The 20,487-nt window shown below is 41.3% G+C and overlaps 1 protein-coding gene and 1 long non-coding RNA gene across 3 annotated transcripts in view; one reads left to right on the forward strand and one right to left on the reverse strand.

Moving 5' to 3' along the window:
• Nucleotides 1-20,487, forward strand: part of rragd (ras-related GTP binding D) — an 87,388-nt gene that overhangs the window by 20,561 nt on the left and 46,340 nt on the right. For both annotated transcript variants that reach the window (XM_085441439.1, XM_085441440.1), the window contains exon 3: nucleotides 16,808-17,007. In XM_085441439.1, the coding sequence (XP_085297565.1) occupies nucleotides 16,808-17,007 (200 nt within the window). The remainder of the gene's footprint in view (nucleotides 1-16,807; nucleotides 17,008-20,487) is intronic.
• LOC146685367 (uncharacterized) lies at nucleotides 9,346-13,322 on the reverse strand. Its single transcript, XR_014916769.1, has 2 exons — nucleotides 12,715-13,322; nucleotides 9,346-9,865 (listed from the first exon to the last, which is right to left on the reverse strand). It is a non-coding gene; the product is annotated as an uncharacterized LOC146685367 (long non-coding RNA).

Here is a 20,487-nt window from a genome sequence, read left to right on the forward strand (position 1 = left end):
GCGACATCCCCATCGTCTCCCACGCTGAACTTGACAAGTGCTTGGTTAGGGTTTGCTTCAGTGTGACTTTAGCGATCTGGAATCCCCTGGTTCGCATATCCGCAGTCGCCTCCTCCGCCGTCGAGTAGAGCACAGTTCCATCCTGATAGAAAACCCTCAATTTAGAAGGATAGGGAGTCTGAAATCTTATGTTCTGTTGTTTCAAAGCCCTTTTAGCTTCAGCATAGTCCTTATGTTTCCGCAGGATGGCTGGAGCATAGTCCTGGTCAAAGTATACTCTCTGACCGTTCAACAGGACGGTCCTCTTGGCCCACGCTTTGCGCAAAACTTCCTCCTTTGTAGTAAAGCAGGCAAAACGTATTAATATTGAGCGGGGAGTTTCTTCTCGGTTCCTTGCTGCTCCCAGGGCCCGATGTGATCTCTTGATGCCAAGCTCTGTGCCCTGGGGGAGATCGACACATTCCTTCAATATTTTTCCCAAGAAAGCTGGCATTGAGGAGCCCTCTGCTCCTTCGAGTACGTTGTACAGCCTTAGATTCTTTCGCCGGGCCCAGCTTTCCTGGTCCACAATTTTATTTTCTTGCTCGCTGATGATTTTTAGCATCTTTAGCATCACCTTTTCTGTGTTTTGCACTTGGTCTTCCACTTTCGCAATACGGGTCTCTGCTTCGGTTATCTTATTGTTGACTCTGACCAGGTCATACTTGAAATCTTGGAACTCTCTCTGAAAGTCCCATATTTCTTCCAGTATCGTGGTTAAAGCAGAATCTTCCTCCGCACTAGCCATAGCATTAGCTTCGTATCGAGGTGGTGACACTGCTGCAGGAAGCCCTTCATTTGTACGTTCCTCTGCCGACCCTTTCTGCTTGTCTCTTTTCCCGATGTTCACCCCGCGTATACCTTTACTGTATGTCGAAAGATTTTTAGTAATTTAGATGCTTTACGGGGGGAAAGAATTAATTATGAGAGAGAGCTACCCGTTAAGTTGCCATTCGGTGGGGTGACATCACCGGAACCTCAAAATCTTGTAGTTTAAATACAATGATTAAGGAATTGGGCCTAGTGGATGTGTGGCGCCAGTTGCACCCCCAAGAAAAAGATTTTACTTTCTATTCACATATACATTGCAGCCATTCAAGGATAGACATGTTTTTAATGCCTAGGACGGACCTTTATAGGACTAGACAGTGTAGCATAGAAGCAATCACTATCTCTGATCACGCCCCAGTTTGTATGAAATTAAGAATGAATCCAAACAATCATTTTAAATATTGAGAGCCAATGTATCTATCTTGAATAATGAAACAACTCGACAAGAACTTCAGAAGAGTCTGACTGAATATATTCAATTCAATGATAATAATGAGGTGTCCCCTTCAATCTTGTGGGAGAGTGCCAAAAGTTATTTGACAGATAATTATAGCAGTTTCATCAAGACTGAAAAAAGAGAGACTAGCAGAACAAACAGAACTAGAAAACAAAATTAAGAAATTAGAAAAAGTTTATGAGGTAACTAAAGACACTGGGACTTTGAACTCATTGAAAGAGCAGAGGAAAAAGCCGACTGCTGGCATTTCAGCTGCGTAAAGAGCAATCAAGTAGGGTTGTTCATAAAATCAAATATCCACACTCCGGAAAAATAGTGTGCCAACCTAACGAAGTTGCAAAAGCATTTTCTCTGTATTACCAGGAATTATATAAAGAAGAAAATGTCCCAAATAAGATTGAAAAGATTGAACAATTTCTTAACCTGATCAATCTTAGTAAACTGTCTCAGGAAGAGGCTGAACTAATAACAAATTCAATCACCATTGAAGAAATAAAAGACAGTATTGGAAAAGTGAAAAACAACAAGTCTCACGGAGTGGATGGACTGCCTGGGGAGTATTACAATTTTTTTGAAAAGGAGCTAACACCATTGTTATGCAAAGTTTATAATTATGCATTATTTAAAGGTGATCCCCCCCAGTCATGGTCTGAAGCTATTATTAGTGTCATCCATAAAGAAAGCAAGGACCGGACTTTATGCATGTCTTATCGCCCTATCAGCTTGCTTTGTGTTGATTTAAAAATTCTTACAGCCATTATTGCAAATAGAATCCAAAAACATAAAAAAAATAGTGAAACCTGACCAAACAGGTTTTATTTCCCATAGGCAAGGTTCAGATAATGTTAGAAGGGCCCTCAATCTTCAGATTATGGCACAGGAAAGGGACACCTCATCAATGTTCTTGAGCCTGGATGCGGAAAAGGCCTTTGACCGGGTAGATTGGGACTTCCTGCAACAGATTCTCAGGCACATGGGTTTCAATGAGACTTTTATCTCATGGGTCCAAACACTATATAAAAATCCAACCCTCTCCTACAAGGAATTAGAGATGAAACCAATACACAACATAAGCTGTCACTTTTCGCAGATGATATTCTGCTATTTTTAGAGAATCCGGTCACCTCTGTCCCGGCCCTTCTGAGCAACCTTAGAGATTATGGTACAGTGTCAGGTTATAAAATAAATACAAATAAATCTGAGGCGTTAATGATTGTTGGCAACTGGCCCACACAGCTAGATCATCTTGTATCTTTTAGACACTCCAAACAGGGCTTCAGATACTTGGGGGTAATTATTACTCCTAAAACCAATCAGTTACTTGCACTCAATTATGATCGGATGTTCAAGGAGATTAAGGGGGACTTGGACAGATGGACCCTACTCCCACTCACTTTTATGGGGAGGATTGAATGTATAAGGATGAATATTCTTCCACGCCTACTATTCCTATTTCAGAACCTACCCATTTTGATCCCACAGTCTGCATTCAAATTATTAGAAAGCATTACATCTAAATTTATCTGGCAGAATAAACGACCAAGGGTCAGAGTCAAAATCTTAATGTCTGGAAAAGAAAAAGGGGGCCTCAAGTTGCCTAACTTCAGAATGTACTATTGGGCAGCTCAATTAAAATCAATGGCTGTCTGGATTATTCATGATTCAGAAACGCAGTGGGTATCTATGCGTGCAGTGTTTAAAGCGTGGAAGTACTGACCTTATTTTGAGTTTGATTCCATAAAAAGTGACAAAAACATTAGTGTCCGTTGTGCGTGGGAAGAAAACTTCTTTTTACACCGAAAAAAACCCCTACACTTCCAAGCAAGCACTGGGAGTGCGCTACCACGTAATGGGAAACTCACAGAGAAACTCGCGGATTCTTCAACTGACCGCTGCACACCTGCACCAGGGTAAACCTCCGTCTACGCCACTCCTGCTTTACAGGTGAAAATAGAGCAACAGGACCGCTGAGTCTTTGATGTTATTTATTTTCTGCTGTGTTTTACTTGCATCTATTTGAAAGAGTGAGTGTAAACACACACAAAAAATATATTTTATGTGCTATAATGTGCAGAAAATAAGTTTAAATGTTAAACAAATTTCTTCCAGTCAGAGAATGTTGCATATAATTACATTTTTGCTTGATGCATAAAGTTAAAAGGTTAAAACTAATAAAACAAGTTTTAAAAAGAGACTTTTCCATTTGATTACATTTTGTATGATGGATTATGCAGAAAAAGTAGAATTGGGCTGAAAGATCTATCGCTTTATCACCTATTCAGGTTGTAAATCGTGTTTTTAAAAAGTAACTAAGTAATTAATTACTTTTGAAAATAAGTAATCAGTAAAGTAATGGGATTACTTTTTGGGGAAGTAATCGGTAATTAGTTACTGATTACTTTTTTCAAGTAACTTGACCAACACTGTTAATGAGTGCAAGAAGCTTCTGCACAACAAACGTATTGGTTTCTCCTTATTCTATCCAGCAGTGCTTGTTGTGAAAGCTCCTCAGGGATCCTGTCACTTCGAGGACCATAAAAAAGCAATGACTTTCATTCACTCCATGGTGTAAAACCGGTTTGTTTGCTTGTTTGTTTTTGTCCTTTTTTTGTTGTTCTGTTTCTTCTTTTACCTGTCGGTTCTGTTTATTTTCTGGGTAGTAATATTCTCCTGTGTTTTTTGTTTTGTTTTGTTTTTTTTTCCTGGACCCCGAAGTACTGGAACAGCTCGTGGCTCCTGGTTTTATTAATTGAGTTTTGATTATGTTTAGAGAGAGATACAAATGATGATTATTACGTGCTCGTTTTATTTTCGTATTAAGGACTATTCTGGAGGTTAACTTGGACCTCTTCTCTAAACTGAAATTGACACAAGGTGGAGCGGTGAGTTCATACCCTTAGGGGATCTATTGTACTGTGTCCATTCTCAGTGTTTGTTAAATTCTATTATAAGCATTAAACTAGAACAAAGTTTGGTTTGGATTTTACATAAGATTAAAACTTTGGGTGTAAGATTCAAATAATCATTTATTTAAAGCTAGACATTTTAAATGAGAATAAGAAAGAAAAGTATGTCTTTGTGCCCCCTTTTCCCTGTTCGTGCCCTATCGGCCCCCCTGGCTAAACTTTGCTAGATCCGCCCCTGCACAGTTACAGCCGTCAGCTGGGTAGAAAAGGATCCTGGTCTAGAAAGTAATATTAAATAAATTCTAACAACAGCTTATCAAGGTTAAACGTGCTGCTGTTGTTCAGCTGCTGGTTTCCTCTTTCTGGTGCAAAGTGGGCCAAAAACAAACAAGAGAGACGGACTCACGGCAGAAAAGCCGATCAGCTGATCATTAAGCAGTTTCATGATTGAATTAGCAGCAGGAGAGAGACAGTCGCTCCATATATCGGTTAAGTTTAACGCGGGAATGCTTTACAAACATTCAGAGATGAACTTACACACTTGCTTTACTTCTCTCTGGGATAACTTCCTCAGAGATGAAATGCCGGTTTGGTAGCGAGGCTACAAATACACACAGCCGCTCTATCACGTGACCACACTGCTCCAACGTGCTACGGTTATGAGCCGAGTTACGCCGTGTCGCCAGTTTTGTGAGGTGCTTTTTTGATATTTAATGGATCGGATTACACTTTTTATTTCTCATTGATTCTCAATTTGTTCTGTTGTTGTTACTGGGAATGTCCATTCTGTTATCTTTTTTTTTTTTTTTTTATATTAAAATCTAATAAAGTTTGAGACATAAAAAAAAAGAATACTCTTAAAAGTTTTGCTCGGCTAAGGGCTAAATATGCTTTATCCCCAGGGGACCATTTTAGATACTTACAGTTAATGGACTACATTACAAAGCATAAAGATTGGGACAATATTAGAAGAGAACTAATCGGCTTAGAAAACCATTTTATAAAACTGCTTGAAAAGTCAGGTACATTGAAAAACCAAGTGTCTTTGATCTACCCGAAACTGCTGATTGACATGTCTGATAATACTTATCATATAAAACAACAATGGGAAATGGAACTCAATATAATTTTGGATGATGTCACATGGGAGAGTGTCTGCTGTGGCTGCCACAGAGGGGCGGGTAGTCAAATGTGGAAGGAATTTGACTGGAAGGTTAAATTAAGGTTTTTTAGAACTCCACTGAAAACCTTTCTATTTAAAAATAGATAAAGAAAAATGATAACAATTCACTGTCTCAAACCAGAAACACCCACAGTTTTTTTTTAGTTTTTTTTTTTTTTTAAGAATAGAATAGCCTTTATTGTCATTGTACAGAGTACAACGAAATTGGAGTGCCACTCCCTTGGTGCAAGTTTCAATAATAAATATAAATGTAAAATATAAAAAGTACAAAAAAACAATCGTGAGTACTCAAACAATAGTATGTACAATATATACAGGATAGCAGCATTAATATAATGACAGTATGAATAGCAGCATAATATAATGACCGTGACGGTATGGAATAGGTTCAATTGTTTTTGTGCTTCTTTACTACGGTGATAGCTCTGGGAAAGAAGCTATCCCTGAATCTGTTCGTCCTGGTTTTATGTGACCTGTACCGTCGGCCTGACGGTAATAGTTCAAACAGTTGGTTGCTGGGGTGAGAGTGGTCCTTGATGATATTGCCAGCTCTGCTGAGGTACCGAGAGTTTGCAGTGACCTCCAGGCTGGGCAGAGAGCAGCCAGTGATCTTTCCTGTCCGCAGCTGAGCACCCTGCATACCATGTTGTTATGCTGTACATTAGGATGCTCTCTATGGTGGCTCTGTAAAATGTCACCAGCAGCCTCTCCTCCAGGTTGTTCCTCCTGAGCACTCTCAGAAATTGGAGACGCTGCTGGGCCTTTTTAACCACCGCCGTGGTATTTGCAGTCCAGGAGAGGTCATCAGAGATGTGCATGCCCAGAAACCTCATGGAGTGTACCCTCTCCACACAGTTCCCGTGGATGTAGAGTGGGGCCGGGTCTGCTCTGCCCTTCCTGAAGTCCAAGATAAGTTCTTTAGTTTTCGTGGTGTTCAGTTGGAGGTTGTTAACTGAACACCACTCAGTCAGTCTGTTGACCTCATCTCTGTAGTCCGACTCATCTCCCCTTGAGATGAGTCCAACCACTGTGTGTCATCCGCGAACTTTATGATGGTGTTTGAGAGATGGGTAGGGGAGCAGTCGGATGTGTAGAGCGTAAACAGGAGGGGACTCAAAACACATCCTTGTGGAGACCCGGTGCTGAGTGTGATGGTGCTGGACCGGTGGGGTCCGAGTCTGACAGACTGTGGTCTATTTGTCAGGAAGTCCTTGATCCAGAGGCAGATGGAGGTGGAGAGTCCCAGGTGAGACAGTTTCTGGACCAGGATCTCCGGGATGATATGGGTGAATGCTGAGCTAAAGTCCAGGAAGAGCATTCTCACATAGCTTCCTCTGTGCTCCAGGTGACTCAGTGTTGGGGGAAAACTCTGTAAAAAACCCAGGAGAAATAAAGACACAATGAGACAAAGTTACTTTCTTTATCAAACGTGTACACGGGTGAGCTGCTAAGAACAACTCACACCATGCACAGTGGCTTGGTAATTTTTATAGGCACAGAGCACAGAGACAGTGAGAACAGGATAACAAATAATAAACAGATAAAATAAAACAACTCCATATATGGTGCTAGTCTCGTCAGCAGAGAGCTAGGGAAGATAAAACAATCTAAAACAATATGTCCCAGAAACAAGATGTGTTTGCTGGGAAAGTCTAAAAAGATAATTCTAAACTAATCTAACCATAGGCAGAGGGCAGACAAAAGGCATCTTTGTACATTTAAAAGAAGGTAAAGAAACATAGAATCATTTTTCCTGTAACATTCCCTCCTGTTTTAACTTATTTTAAATGTATACAACAATTGTCTGTGAAGGTTATTTATTAAGTATCTTAAGCAATTTTTTAATTTTCAAAATGTCAGCATAGCAGAAATGGAAGTCATCTGGTCTAAAGAATAAAACAAAAGAAAATAATAAAAAGAAAAACATAGTAAATGAAAATCATAGTAAATGAAATAACAAGTGGAATAAACAAGAAAAAATAATAAAACTAAAACTACAAAAAATAAAAGATAAAAACCTTATATTTTAAAACGAAAACTACAAAAAAATAAAAGGATGAAAACTAAAATGAAAACTTTGTATTTAAAAATGATGAAAACTTCATATGTAAAATGAAAACTTCAAAAAAAATACAAGGATGAAAACCTTATACTTAAAATGATGCAAACCTTAAATTGAAAACTTTATATGTAAAATAATGAAAACTTCATATTTAAAATGAAAACTTCAAAAAATAAAGGATGAGAACTTCAAAAAATAAAAGGGTGAAAACCTTATATTGTACCTGCATAAACTACTAATGTGTTAATCAGTGCATGATCACTTGAAAAAGGCAGAAGTCATTTTTAATCACCACGTCATTCATTAGCAGTTATTACAAGTTCTCCTCTAACAGAATTGCAACGGGATGCTGTTCTTCTTTAGGCACGGCAACATAAGCAGTCATTGTAGTTGTTATCATCTTTGAAATCATTACTCTTAGACATGGCGGTGTAGCTGCTCCAGATGTGTGGTCAGTGACATATTTTTGCAGAATGGACAAATTCTGCAAAGCTTCATAAAATGTCTCCTCCAGTTTCGTATCCATCAGGGATAAAAGTGCAACATGTTTCCCCGATCAGCTTGCAAACTCCTCCTTGTGATGCTGTTAGCAGGTCTAGTGTCAGTCTGTTCTGCAGCACCATCGTTCTGATGGCCTGCTGTTCTCCTGCTAAGGCGGTTCCCAGGGTCTTAGTCAAGTTGATGTGTCGTAGCAGAGCATATCGGTTGATTTCCACATGATCCCGCACCTCGGCAACTCCAATGCCGGGGATCAAGCTCTGTAAGAATTTCACTCCTCCTCAGATGCGAAACTCTGGTTCCTTTACTGCTTGGTGCCGTCCGTGCACATCCTGTCTGGTAATGAGTCTTTGTTTGTAGTATCATTCGGTAGCTGTAGTTGGAGCGACAGTTGAGGCTCATCAGTGTCGCGTTACTGGCACAGGTTTCGTTGAGTGAACAGTCCATACACTTCCTCTCGTTCCTTGGTGGGCAGAAAGTGTATATGTATTTGCATAGCAGTCAGTTTTATTATTCAAGTAAGCTGTAGTGTTCATAAACTGCCACCAGAAATTAGTGGCATAGCCATGGGGAAACTTGGTGTACTTTCCTTTGTCATACAGTGTCTGCCTTTTCTCCATATAACGTGACTTGTTGTCCCTCACGGAAGCAAAGGTGAGGAGCCCGGCCATGGTCAGGGCCGCTGCAGTTGTTAAGAGCCACCACCTCATGACGACGGGACACACCCTCCTGTCGCGAGTAGACCCCCCGGCCAGGAAAGCTGACCCCTCCACCGGGCGAGATCACAACAAGTGGGCAAGCCTGCCGTCAGCTGTGTTTAGATGGCTTCACTTACTGGCTCTGATGGATGCAAGATGGTCGTTCCGCTATTTTGCAAGCTCCAGTTTTTCCTTTGGAGCACTTTGATCAGAACCCAGTCACCGGGCTGTGATCTGCAAGACACTTGATAGACATCATTACATTCTTCGTCATTTACAATCATCTCTTTATTTTCCTACAACTTAGACATACATTTTGCTACTGAAATTGTATCTGCCTTTTTCACTGGGTAGATTTCTGGCCACTTTGAGAATACATCTATAACCACTAGGGTGTATTTTTACCCTTGGCATTCATTTAGCTCAATAAAGTCCATATGGATTGTGTGGTCTCAGGTTTCCCTGAGCATTACATTTTTGACACGTCATGCATGTTCTGACAAATTGTTTTGCTGAGGTTTCAAAATTTACAGTGTAGAATTTACAGTGTAGAAATGAGAGTATTGTGTAGAATTTACAGTGTAGAAATGAGAGTTGACAATACTGGTCAGTCCCCCCGTTGACAAATGCGTACAGCCATGAGTCACTAATGCCGCCATTTTGTGGAGGAATTTTTGGCAACACTGGCTTGCCATAACACATCATTAAGTCGTTTGTCAGAACTGCACCGTGTTTTAACCATTTTGCCTGCTCTGCTGTGCTTGCTGCTTTTTGTTCATTTTTCAACACATCCAGTGGAATCTGATGTGTGTTTACTGCCATCAATGTGATGTTTGCCTGTTGTGCCGCCTATTTTGCTGCTCTGTCAGCAAAATTGTTGCCTGTAGTAATGAAAGAGTCAGTAGGCGTTGTAAGAGGTTGGCATGCTGGTTTGCCAGTTGGTGTAATCATTCCTCTGGTTTTCCAGATTTTTTGCAAAATGATGCACAGCAGAGAAAACATACTGGCTGTCTATATAAATGGTTATTTGTTTATCTTTGTGTATTTCACATGCGCAACAATCTCGTGTGAAGTGACCTTCCTCTCCACGGTTCTAGCAGGCGTTGTCTCTATGTTATCTGCTGTTTCTGCGTGGCTGTCTGCGGCCTTGGTGTTTGTGACTTTGCTCGCCTCTCTGTTCCTGATAGCCACCTGCGAATTAGTGTTTTAGTCTGTTGTCAACAGTCAGCCTTATTTTGAAGTTACAGAATGCTTCTCCCTTTTTTTGTTTTTTGTTTTTTTGTTTGGGAGAATAGATGCAACTCTACATTTTCACTTAAGGCAGTTTTAGATAATTTCTAGTTCTTCAAACAATGCATGGATCTCACACATTTCAAACTTTTAAGTTAGGGTTGTTTCCCATTTATACAAATATATATATATTTAACTTTGCATTGCTCACAGCTCATAGCTCACAGCTCTAAACCTAGGCATTTTTCAATCATATGCCTAATCACTATGTGTCACTGTGATTCTCAAGTATGGTCACAAGTTCGTTTAAATTCATTTCCAAAACCAACAAAATAATCAAACAAAACCAAAAAACATAAACGTGTCAGGACACAAAAGAAAAAAAGAAAAATGCTGCCACCCGAACAAGGCAGAAGTCTGCATATGTTGGCTTTTAATAGCATGCAGCTTGTAACATGGTAGACTAATGTGCCTGTGTTAATTCAGCTCCATATTATTGTGTGAAGTTGCACTGGGTTGGGAGTGGTTTTGTGTGTGTGTCACATTTTTGGTGAGCCAATGGCTGGAATGAGGTTGGACTAATTAGAGGCAGGTGTACTTGATTGCACTGATACACTGGTCTACTTATAGCCCACACTACAAACACTGCTGTTTCGTTTTGTCTCTCTGTGCAGGTATGTAATGTGATGAAATCAGATATGTTTGGGATGGATGGGTTTTGCCCTATGAATTTTATATTAGGTGTGTCGTTTTGTCTCTCTGTGCAGGCCAGGGCCTATTATATGCCACAGCCTAAAGGCAGCAGGGTTGCAGAGGCTTGAGTGACCACTGACTATATGCTTGCAGGGTGGTGGGTCAACAAATTATCTTTTAGAATTTTATTGACTGACATCTTTTTGCCCACGACTGAGACGGTTGGTCAGACCTACAGTCTTTCTTTGGGTGTGTTACAGCAGCTTCTGCTCTAAAAGAAACAAATAAATAAAAAGAAAAGAAAATGTGTAACATGCTCATCAGCTTAGCAGTGTCTACATATTTAATTCAGCTTCTCAATCCTGTAGTTGTAGCTGTTGTCTACAGGGTTTTGCTTATTGGTTGTTATTATAGGTGTGCTCTATATCTCAGCAATGTGTCATTCTAGGATGATAGGTTTCAAGCTGGTCAAGTGCCTCTATGCACTTCATTAGTTTAGTTATTCTCTGTATTGTCTTCATCTCACATGTCATTACACTGAGTTTTAGCAAACCTTAAGCTTGATGCAGACTACTGCTTAACAATTATCCACCTTACATCATAACCGATTAAGGTGCCTCTTCATATTAATATTATGTCATTGTTAATATTATACCCTTTGTCTTATATAACAGCAATAGCATAATATTTTATCAGTGTGTACCACTATACTACTACTGAGCCAATTTGTTAGTTAGGATCATCTTATTCAGCAAACAGATAATTTAGAATTCATCCAATCTGCGGTCACATTTGTTCTCTCTGTTGCATGGCGGACCAGGCAGTTCTATTATAATATATTATTCATATTTTATTTTGTATCCATCAAGGGCTTCAGATGACCTGCAGAATCATCCTTTTCCCAGGGTGGAGACAGTTACCTTTTCACACACTGTCCTTGGCTGAACAATGACACAGCCTTAATATACCTTATTTATTTTATTAAAATATTTTCGTGTGAATTATTTGCTTTATATTCATTTTATACATGCTGGGCATGGTCATCATGCCAACTGTGTTTCATTGTTAATATCACTTTACAGGTTGTTATCCTTGCTATTATTAATTTCAAATACTCTAAAGATCATTTCTACTGTAACTTTCCCTTTATTCATCTTTATTTCATACTTTTTATATTTATATCTACTCAGTGGGGTCTGTTTTCAACCCTTTTAAACTACTTCAAACTACTTTGATCTCTAGTTTTCACCTAATAAGGGATTATTATGTTCTTCCTGATATGGGTGTTGCTGCAGATGCGGCTGCAGGAATGGGTGATGGTTTACTAAAAGGATTGTGGGAACTGCACAGTGTCTCGTCTTCTGGTTTTACTAAACTGGCAGTTGGATTCTGTTCTCCCGACTGTTTATATTTTGTTTTCTTAAATCTCTCAGTTTACAGACACTGTTTTTGTCCGGCGTCTGGACTTTTCTTTTCTCACCACTGCTCGTCAGCAGGAGTGAGTTTTAATTTCACTTGCTTGATTACCCATCTTATTTATGTATTTACTTATTTTTGTTTAAGTAATATATACACAATACAGCTGCTATCACCTTCGCTGGTATTAGAGACGAGAGTGGTTGCTCACACGCCCTTCTACTTTCGGACTATTTCCAAAAGCGGTGTGAACTTTACGAGACGGAACTCGACCGTTCTCTCAACTCACCAGCACGTCAGTGAATAGCAGTAAAAGAAAAACACAGTAGGAGCAGCTCAGTCTCTTATTGGACCGTGAAAATTCAGCTTGCTCCGTTAGTTACAACAATACACACGCATACATTCACATTCACACTTATTCGCGCGATCGGAACCCTTATAATAAAGGGGAGCTGCCAGTCTTTCTGTAGACGAGCTACTTATTCCCTTGACCCAGCTGGGGGAGCTACCCAGAGCTCCAAACCTAACCCACAAGAGTGGGGAGCTTCCAGTCGACGAGCTCCAAGCTACCAGCCGACGAGCTACTTTAAACCCACAGAAGTGGGGAGCTTCCAGTCGCGACGAGCTACTTTCGCTATTTTAAATTCCCTGAATTTAAAATACGTTTTTACGCAAGATTGTGTCAGTGTGTCTGTATCTACCTGGTCAGTGTCGCCGGGTCTGGTCCACCTCGATCGGGCCCCACCACCGTGGGTCGCTTTCTAAGAACGTTGGCCAAGACTCGAATTTAACGCCCTTGGTCTTTGACCACACACCTAGTGTGTGGGCTGTCGACAGACGAACAACGTGGACTGGTCACGGAGATGGGACACGATGGAGGCGCTCCGGCTCCGAAGGACCAAGAAATGTTGGGGGAAAACTCTGTAAAAAACCCAGGAGAAATAAAGACACAATGAGACAAAGTTACTTTCTTTATCAAACGTGTACACGGGTGAGCTGCTAAGAACAACTCACCCCATGCACAGTGGCTTGGTAATTTTTATAGGCACAGAGCACAGAGACAGTGAGAACAGGATAACAAATAATAAACAGATAAAATAAAACAACTCCATATATGGTGCTAGTCTCGTCAGCAGAGAGCTAGGGAAGATAAAACAATCTAAAACAATATGTCCCAGAAACAAGATGTGTTTGCTGGGAAAGTCTAAAAAGATAATTCTAAACTAATCTAACCATAGGCAGAGGGCAGACAAAAGGCATCTTTGTACATTTAAAAGAAGGTAAAGAAACATAGAATCATTTTTCCTGTAACACTCAGCACTGCGCTGTTGAAATAAGCTATGGTGATAGCGTCCTCGGTGGATCGATTTGTCCTGTAGGCAAATTGGTGGGGGTCCAGAGTGGGAGGCAGACCGGCCCTGATGTGCTGACAGACCAGTCTCTCAAAGCACTTCATCACTACAGGCGTAAGTGCAACAGGCCTGTAGTCATTTGGGCTGGACACAGCTGTCTTCTTGGCGATGGGGATGATGGTGGAGGTTTTGAGGCAGGGCGGGACAGTGTTTGATGACAAGGAAAGGTTGAAGATTTTAGTGAAGACTCAGTTCGTCAGCACATGCTCTGAGAACCTTTCCATGTATTCCATCAGGACCTGCCGCCTTCCTGGGATTCACTGACCTTAGAACACACCTCACTTGATGCTCCCTGAGTGTTAGTGTGCCAGTGCTGGGGGCGGGTGGAAGTGGTGTGGCAGCTGAGGGCTTGGTCGTCTCAAAGTGGGCGAAGAAACGGTTTAGATCCTCAGCCAGCGAGGCATCAGTCCTAGATGTTGCCTGGTTATTGCTTCTGTAGTTGGTAATGTGATTGATCCCCTGCCACATTTTTCTGGGGTCGTTGTCAGCAAAATGATCTTCAATCCTCCTCCTATAGGCAGCCTTAGCTTTCCTGATGCCTCTACTCAGGTCTGCCCTGGCTGCCCTATACGCAGCCCTGTCCCCTGACTTGAAGGCAGTGTTGCGGCTTTTTAGGAGGGATTGCACTTCGCTATTCATCCAGGGTTTCTGATTTGGAAACACCCTGACCCTTTTGTTGACGGTGACATTGTCAACACAGTTCCTGATGTACGAGAGTACAGTGTCCGTGTACTCCTGGAGGTTGTGGCTGGAGAATAAATCCCATACAGTTGTTGAGAAGCAGTCCTGCAGTTGAGAGAGGGCTCCTTCAGGCCAGGTTTTTATTGTCTTTGTCTGGGGCTTTGTTTTTCTCAGCAGGGGGTGTAGGTGGGGGTGAGGGACATGCAGAGGTGGTCAGATCCAGCCAGGTGGGGGAGGGGTGTCGCTCTGAAAGCATGCCTGATGTTTGATGTATGCATCACGTGATAGAGCGGCTGTGGCATGCGGGACCTGTTGGTGGTCTGGATAGCATTTGGAGCTTCGCTAGCAACCCGGCATTTCATCTCCGACAAAGTTATCCCTGAGAGAAGTAAAGCAAGTGTGTAAGTCCATCTCTGAATGTTTGTAAAGCATTCCTGCGTTAAGCTTAACAAACGATATATGGAGCGACTGCCTCTTCTTGCTGCTACTTCAATCATGAAACTGCTGATCGGCTTTTCTGTCGCGAGTCCGTCTCTCTTGTTTGTTTTTGGCCCACTTTGCACCAGAAAGAGGAAACCAGCGGCTGAACAACAGCAGCACGTTTAAGCTTGATAAGCTGTTGTTAGAATTTATTTAGTATTACTTTCTACACCAGGATCTTTTTCTACGTAGCTGACGCTGGTAACTGTGCAGGGGCGGATCTAGCAAAGTTTAGCCAGGGGGGCCGATAGGGCATTAACAGGGAAAAGGGGGCACAAAGACATACTTTTCTTTCTTATTCTCATTTAAAATGTCTAGCTTTTAATAATTATCTGACACCCAAAGTTTTAATTTGATGTAAAATGAATAGAAATCAATTACTGTATATAGTGACTGTTAAGTCGAATATACCCTAGTAAACTATAGTACTTTTTCCTTTGGGAATGTACCATCTGTGCAGTCTGCAATTCTGTTGAAGAAAGATGTTGAATCTATTTAATATTTTAATATATTGAAAAATAATTGATTTCTGTGCATTTTTTTTCACACTGCATCAAATTAAGGTTGATTACGTCGATTAAGCATCATGAGGTGGAGCGTGAGGGGTGGTTCCCTATTTTTTATTTATTTATTTTTGTTGCTGCTGGGAGTTGGAACCCTATTAGTTAGGTTGCTTAATATTTACGCTAAGTACTCTTTAAAATACCAGAATAGGGAGGATGGTGGAGGTTTAAGTTTATTAGATTGATCAGTATTGCTGAACTATGAAATATATTTTTTTTACATACAGGTATAACAGAATAGCTTTAGTGTAGTTGTTGTTTTAAACTTGAGTTATGAACTTATACAAAATGCAGCAAGATATTTAAAAAAACAGTTTTGTTGATTAAAAAACACTATATCGGATTCATATCGGTATCGGCAGATATCCAAATTTATGATATCGGTATCGGACATAAAAAAGTGGTATCGTGCCATCTCTAATATGTATATGTGTATATATGTTTTTCCTTTTAAATTAAGTTTTTGAATATCCCGCACCATTATATACTGCAGATTTGGTCTCGGGTCATGTTGTTGATGTGAACTGCCTTGTTATTTTTGGCAATAAAAGTTTAAAAAAAAAAAACCCCACCTTGGCTGCATTTCTAGGTAAACAGCTGTAAAAAACGTTGTTGTTTGCATAACTCTGTTACTTTTTTGAAGAAGTAACAATATAATTAATTACCCAACATTGGTCATTATATACTGTATTTTGCAGACAGATAGTTACAGGACTCTCTCCCAGACCACAGACTCATACTCATAATACAAGTCAGAGCTTTATAAAAGCTAAAGTTTTGTTTTCAAAATTGGAGTTCAAGTTATTTTTACTTCCAATAGTGTTAACATACTACACAGGTCATGAACAAGATTTTTTAAAATTTTCATTGTAAGTGGGCTAAAGCAGTTAATTAAAAGTAGTCTAACATAAATGCTGTAATTTTGTTATTTTAATAAACCAGGTAACTTGGATGGATTGGATGCTGGCGTGACCACAGTGCACACGTCTAATGTTGCTCACAGTGGTCCAAGGGACCGCTCAGGGAGTTTTTGTGTTCGCTCAGACACATGAAAAATTAGAGGGAACATTGATCACTAGTAACCTTCACTAGTTCTGTTTCTGTGCTATGATGAACCCTAAATCATTTTTAATACTTAAGTTTTAATGGTGATTTTTTTAACAGACTTTTGTGGATGGGCTTTAACTGACATGTTTGTGTGATGGCTTGAAGTTAGTTCATGGAGATCAGTAGGAGAGAAAAGGAGAAGGGGAATATAAATGGAGGTGTGGCAAGGTGGGAGGACTTAAGGCGCATGCACACATACACGCACAGCCCACCGTGGCAGTCATATATCTTGCTTTTTTTCCTAGATTCCTAGATACTTAACCTTTGCAAAATTGAGGTATCCTTGTACTAAGAAACAAGAAAATCCAATTCGGCTGTAATGCTGGTGCAGTGTTTAGCTCAAGTAAAAAACATTTTGTGTTCTAAATTCTTGTTTATTGGGGCTGTTTGTTTTATTTTGGTACAGGACTTACCTTTTTCAACTACTGGGATTGAAGTGTCATGCTTAGTTCAAGGGGTTTAAAATCAAGTTAAAATTTAGTCTACTTCTTGCTTTTTGATGAACAGTTTGTAAGAGCTTAGACTAAAAGGAATTTCTCTTTTCATGACAGGATGACTATGTGGAAGCTCTGAGTAGACTGCATCTCACAGTGACCAGGGCTTACAAAGTAAACCCAGATATCAGCTTTGAAGTGTTCATTCACAAAGTGGATGGCTTGTCTGATGACCACAAGATCGAGAAGCAGAGGGATATCCACAAACGAACCAACACTGACCTCACAGATGCAGGACTGGAGCAGATACATCTAAGGTTGTGCATCAACTAAAGCTTATAAAGGGATTTTGAGTTTGAGGTTTGGATTAATTATATGCATAGATTTTTTTTAAAAAAGTGGTATTAAGCAACAGTACTTTTTTGAAGGTCTTTCATAAAATATTTGGATATTGGCTGCATTATTGGGTACTTGTTCATTCATGATTCAATTCAGTTAATTAATAGTTCTTTCCCCTTTTAAACACCTCTTTCAACTTTCAATCTTTTCTTTTTTGTATATTAGTTCAGTTGTTGTGTACATATTTAAAAGCCACAGAATTAATTAACGGTCATTTTGTGCTGATGATGTTTATGTAAATCTGTGACAGTGCTAGATATTACATGTTGGTAAAGCAAAACACCTTGCTATTTCGATTATTGCTCACTAATCAATGGAGAGGTGCATTTAAGTGCTAAAAGGGTTAAATCAGAAGTAAGTTGCAATTTTGGCATCATGAGTTTGGCTGTAAAACTGCATGCTTCTAACAACTTGTTAATCACTAGTCATTAGCTAGTGATATCCTAGATAATCCTCCTTTCTGAAACTGTAATGATCTGAAAAGAGTGACTGAAAACATAATCTCAATAGCAGAGTGTTGACCGAGGTCCATTAGATTTGTATAGGAATGAAAGTATTTTTGCAACGAACTCAACTGTCACTGTCACAACACCCACCAGCCCTGGGTTTGAGGAGGGAGATGACCCACGCATGATCCTGGAAGTCTTCTAAGCCACGCTGGAAGTGTACTTGTGGCTTGGAAGAAAAATGGTCACTCGGCCTGTTGCCTCTGCTTTCTGGGGAGGCTCGGGTAGTGATCTACTTCTTCCTTCCTCAGTTTTGAGGGCATCAGGCAGGTAGTCCTGGACTGACCAGGTACTCAATACGGTATGGATGTAATTAAAGAAAACCGTGAGGAAGGTCTAAAACCCATCTAAAAATGAAATTTAATGTTGCCACCCTGAATCTAAGAAAAAACTGCCTTCTCCACTATGTACGGTTTGTAGCATTTTGTCATACTTCCGCTTGGCTTGTTCAGAACCACAGCCACCTTCCATAACCTCATGGACTGGCTCTTGCGTCCACATGCTGCATATACTGCTGCTTACTTGATGATCAACAGCGACATCTGGGCGGATGATATTTAGTTGAGTGGCTACGGTGCTGGAGTCATAGCCAACCTCAAAAAGTCTGTCTCCCACCGTCCAAACGAACCCCCCAAACAGATAAGACGGGGCAATTGTGGCTCAAGAGTTGGCAGTTCGTCTTGTAATTGGAAGGTTGCCGGTTCGAGCCCCGGCTCCGACAGTCTCGGGTGTTGTGTCCTTGGGCAAAACACTTCACCCGTTGCCTACTGGTGGTGGTCAGAGGGCCCGGTGGCGCCAGTGTCAGCAGCTTCTGTCGGTGTGCCCCAGGGCAGCTGTGGCTACAATGCAGCTTGCCGTCACCAGTGTGTGAATGGGTGGATGACTGAATGTAGTGTAAAGCGCGTTGGGGTCCATAGGGACTAAGTAAAGCACTATACAAATACAGGCCATTTACCATTTTACTACCTCCAGTTTGCGCTTGACTTCACGGAAAAAACAAGCCCTTTAACTGACCTTGCCTGAAAGGGTGTCCTAGATTTGGTCCAGTGAATGGCGCGGTGCCAGGCATGCTCTCTTTGGGGAACCCCTGCCCCGTGCTCCTAACTTTCCCTCCCTCCCTTTCATTCTGCTGATGGATGCCTTGAACAGAGGGTTGGGGGCCGTTTTGTCACAGCAGGTAAGTGAGATCGACCACCCTATTGTGTTCGTCAGCCGGAAGAGGAAGTCCCGATACAGCACAGTGGAGAAGAACAGTCTAGCAATCTTGCAGGCAGTCGACCCTCTTCGTTATTGCCTCCTGGGACGCTCATTCATCCTCTGTTCCGACCATGCCCCCTGCAATGGCTCCACCGCATGAAGAATACCGATGCCTGGGTCACTCAGTGGTATTTGGCTCTCTGGCTATTTAAGTTTAAGTTGGTCCATAGGCGAGGGGTGCAGATAGTCGTGGCTGATTTCCTCTCCTGCTCGCGGGGGTGAGGGAGTAAGCTCATCTGGTTGTGTCCCCGGCCTAAGTTGGGCAGTGGGGTATGTGGCGGGTTGTGGTCTCCGGCTCTGCTGCAGAGGAGCAGTTTTTCAGTTGGTTCAGGGCTGGTGCCAGGGAGGCTGGCATGGCAGCTGGGGCTGATTGAATAATCAGTTTTTCCTTATATCAGGAGATTGTTGGGAACAAGACAGGTGAAAAACTGCACAGCAGTCTGAAAACTAAAATCACTGAAAACAAAATGCCACAAACCCTGTGATACTATGTATGTGTTGGTCACAGTGCGGTTCACTTAAGCAGATGTGAGCAGAGTAATAAAACTTAGGTGTCAACCAAAGAGAAAAAAACCACCCCATTATGCTTTGGAGTTGGTGGTCTCAGCCCAGTTCATAACGAACTCCAGGGTGGTTAGTTTACAGTGTGAACATGATTCCGCCTTGAGCCGACCCAACAATCAGGTGTAGGTTGTAAATTTACCATACCATCTCCGGTATGATGGCGCCTGTGTTCGGCCTTGCTGCTGCTGGCTGCAGTTTCCCTCGCTCTGTTATGCTGCTGTTTCTGACTGTCCTGCTCTCCGTTTTTGTCTCTGATGTATTGCCTGCCCTAGTCTATGATCGTCTGACACTACTATCTATTCGCTCCTCTATGGTGGGCCTGGATATCGCTCCTTCATACAATGGCTTCTTCCCTCCTCCGCCGCCGGTGTCTGGATTTTTGACAGATGTCGCCAACAGCACCCTTTTGGGTCCACGCAAATCACGGAGGAGGAGAGGTAAAAGAGCTGGTGTCCAGGTGGAATTTAGACTCCTTACAGTTTGTTTGGAGTTCAATTGGATTTTTCTGTGTGAAAATCAACTGAATTACAGGGAAAAGCTACAAGTTTACAACTTAACTGTTTCAGACCAGAGTAAACAAACTACAGGTTTATAAAAATGCCCTAAAAGACAATGGGCCCTCTGTTATGGAGCTGCATTTCAGCCAGTGGTGTTGGGGATCTTTTCAATAATTATGGAACTATGAACACAGAAAAGTTCCATCAGATGTTGATCCACAATGCTACATCATCTTCAAAGCATCTAAGTGATAACAGCTTCATTTTTCAGTGTGACAGTGATCTCAAACACACTGCCAATGCAGTAAAAGCATACCCAGATAGAAAAACACACAGTCTCGTGTCCAACGAGAGGGGATCGGATTTTGGATCACTGCTACACGCCATACAAGCAGGGCTACAAAGCTGTCTCACACCCGGCTTTTGGGAAGTCTGACCACAACGCCATCTTCCTCATTCCCCAGTATAAACAAAGCATACGGAGGGAAGAAGTAACCATGAGGGAGGTAAAACGGTGGACTGCCCAATCAGAAGCTACGCTACAGGACGCACTCAACGACGTAGACTGGGACAT

Source organism: Copadichromis virginalis, linkage group LG19 (assembly GCF_057382275.1).
Source record: "Copadichromis virginalis isolate Kocher_CV1m ecotype Utaka linkage group LG19, C_Virginalis_male_GT1.1, whole genome shotgun sequence".
Taxonomy (NCBI): Eukaryota; Metazoa; Chordata; class Actinopteri; order Cichliformes; family Cichlidae; genus Copadichromis; species Copadichromis virginalis.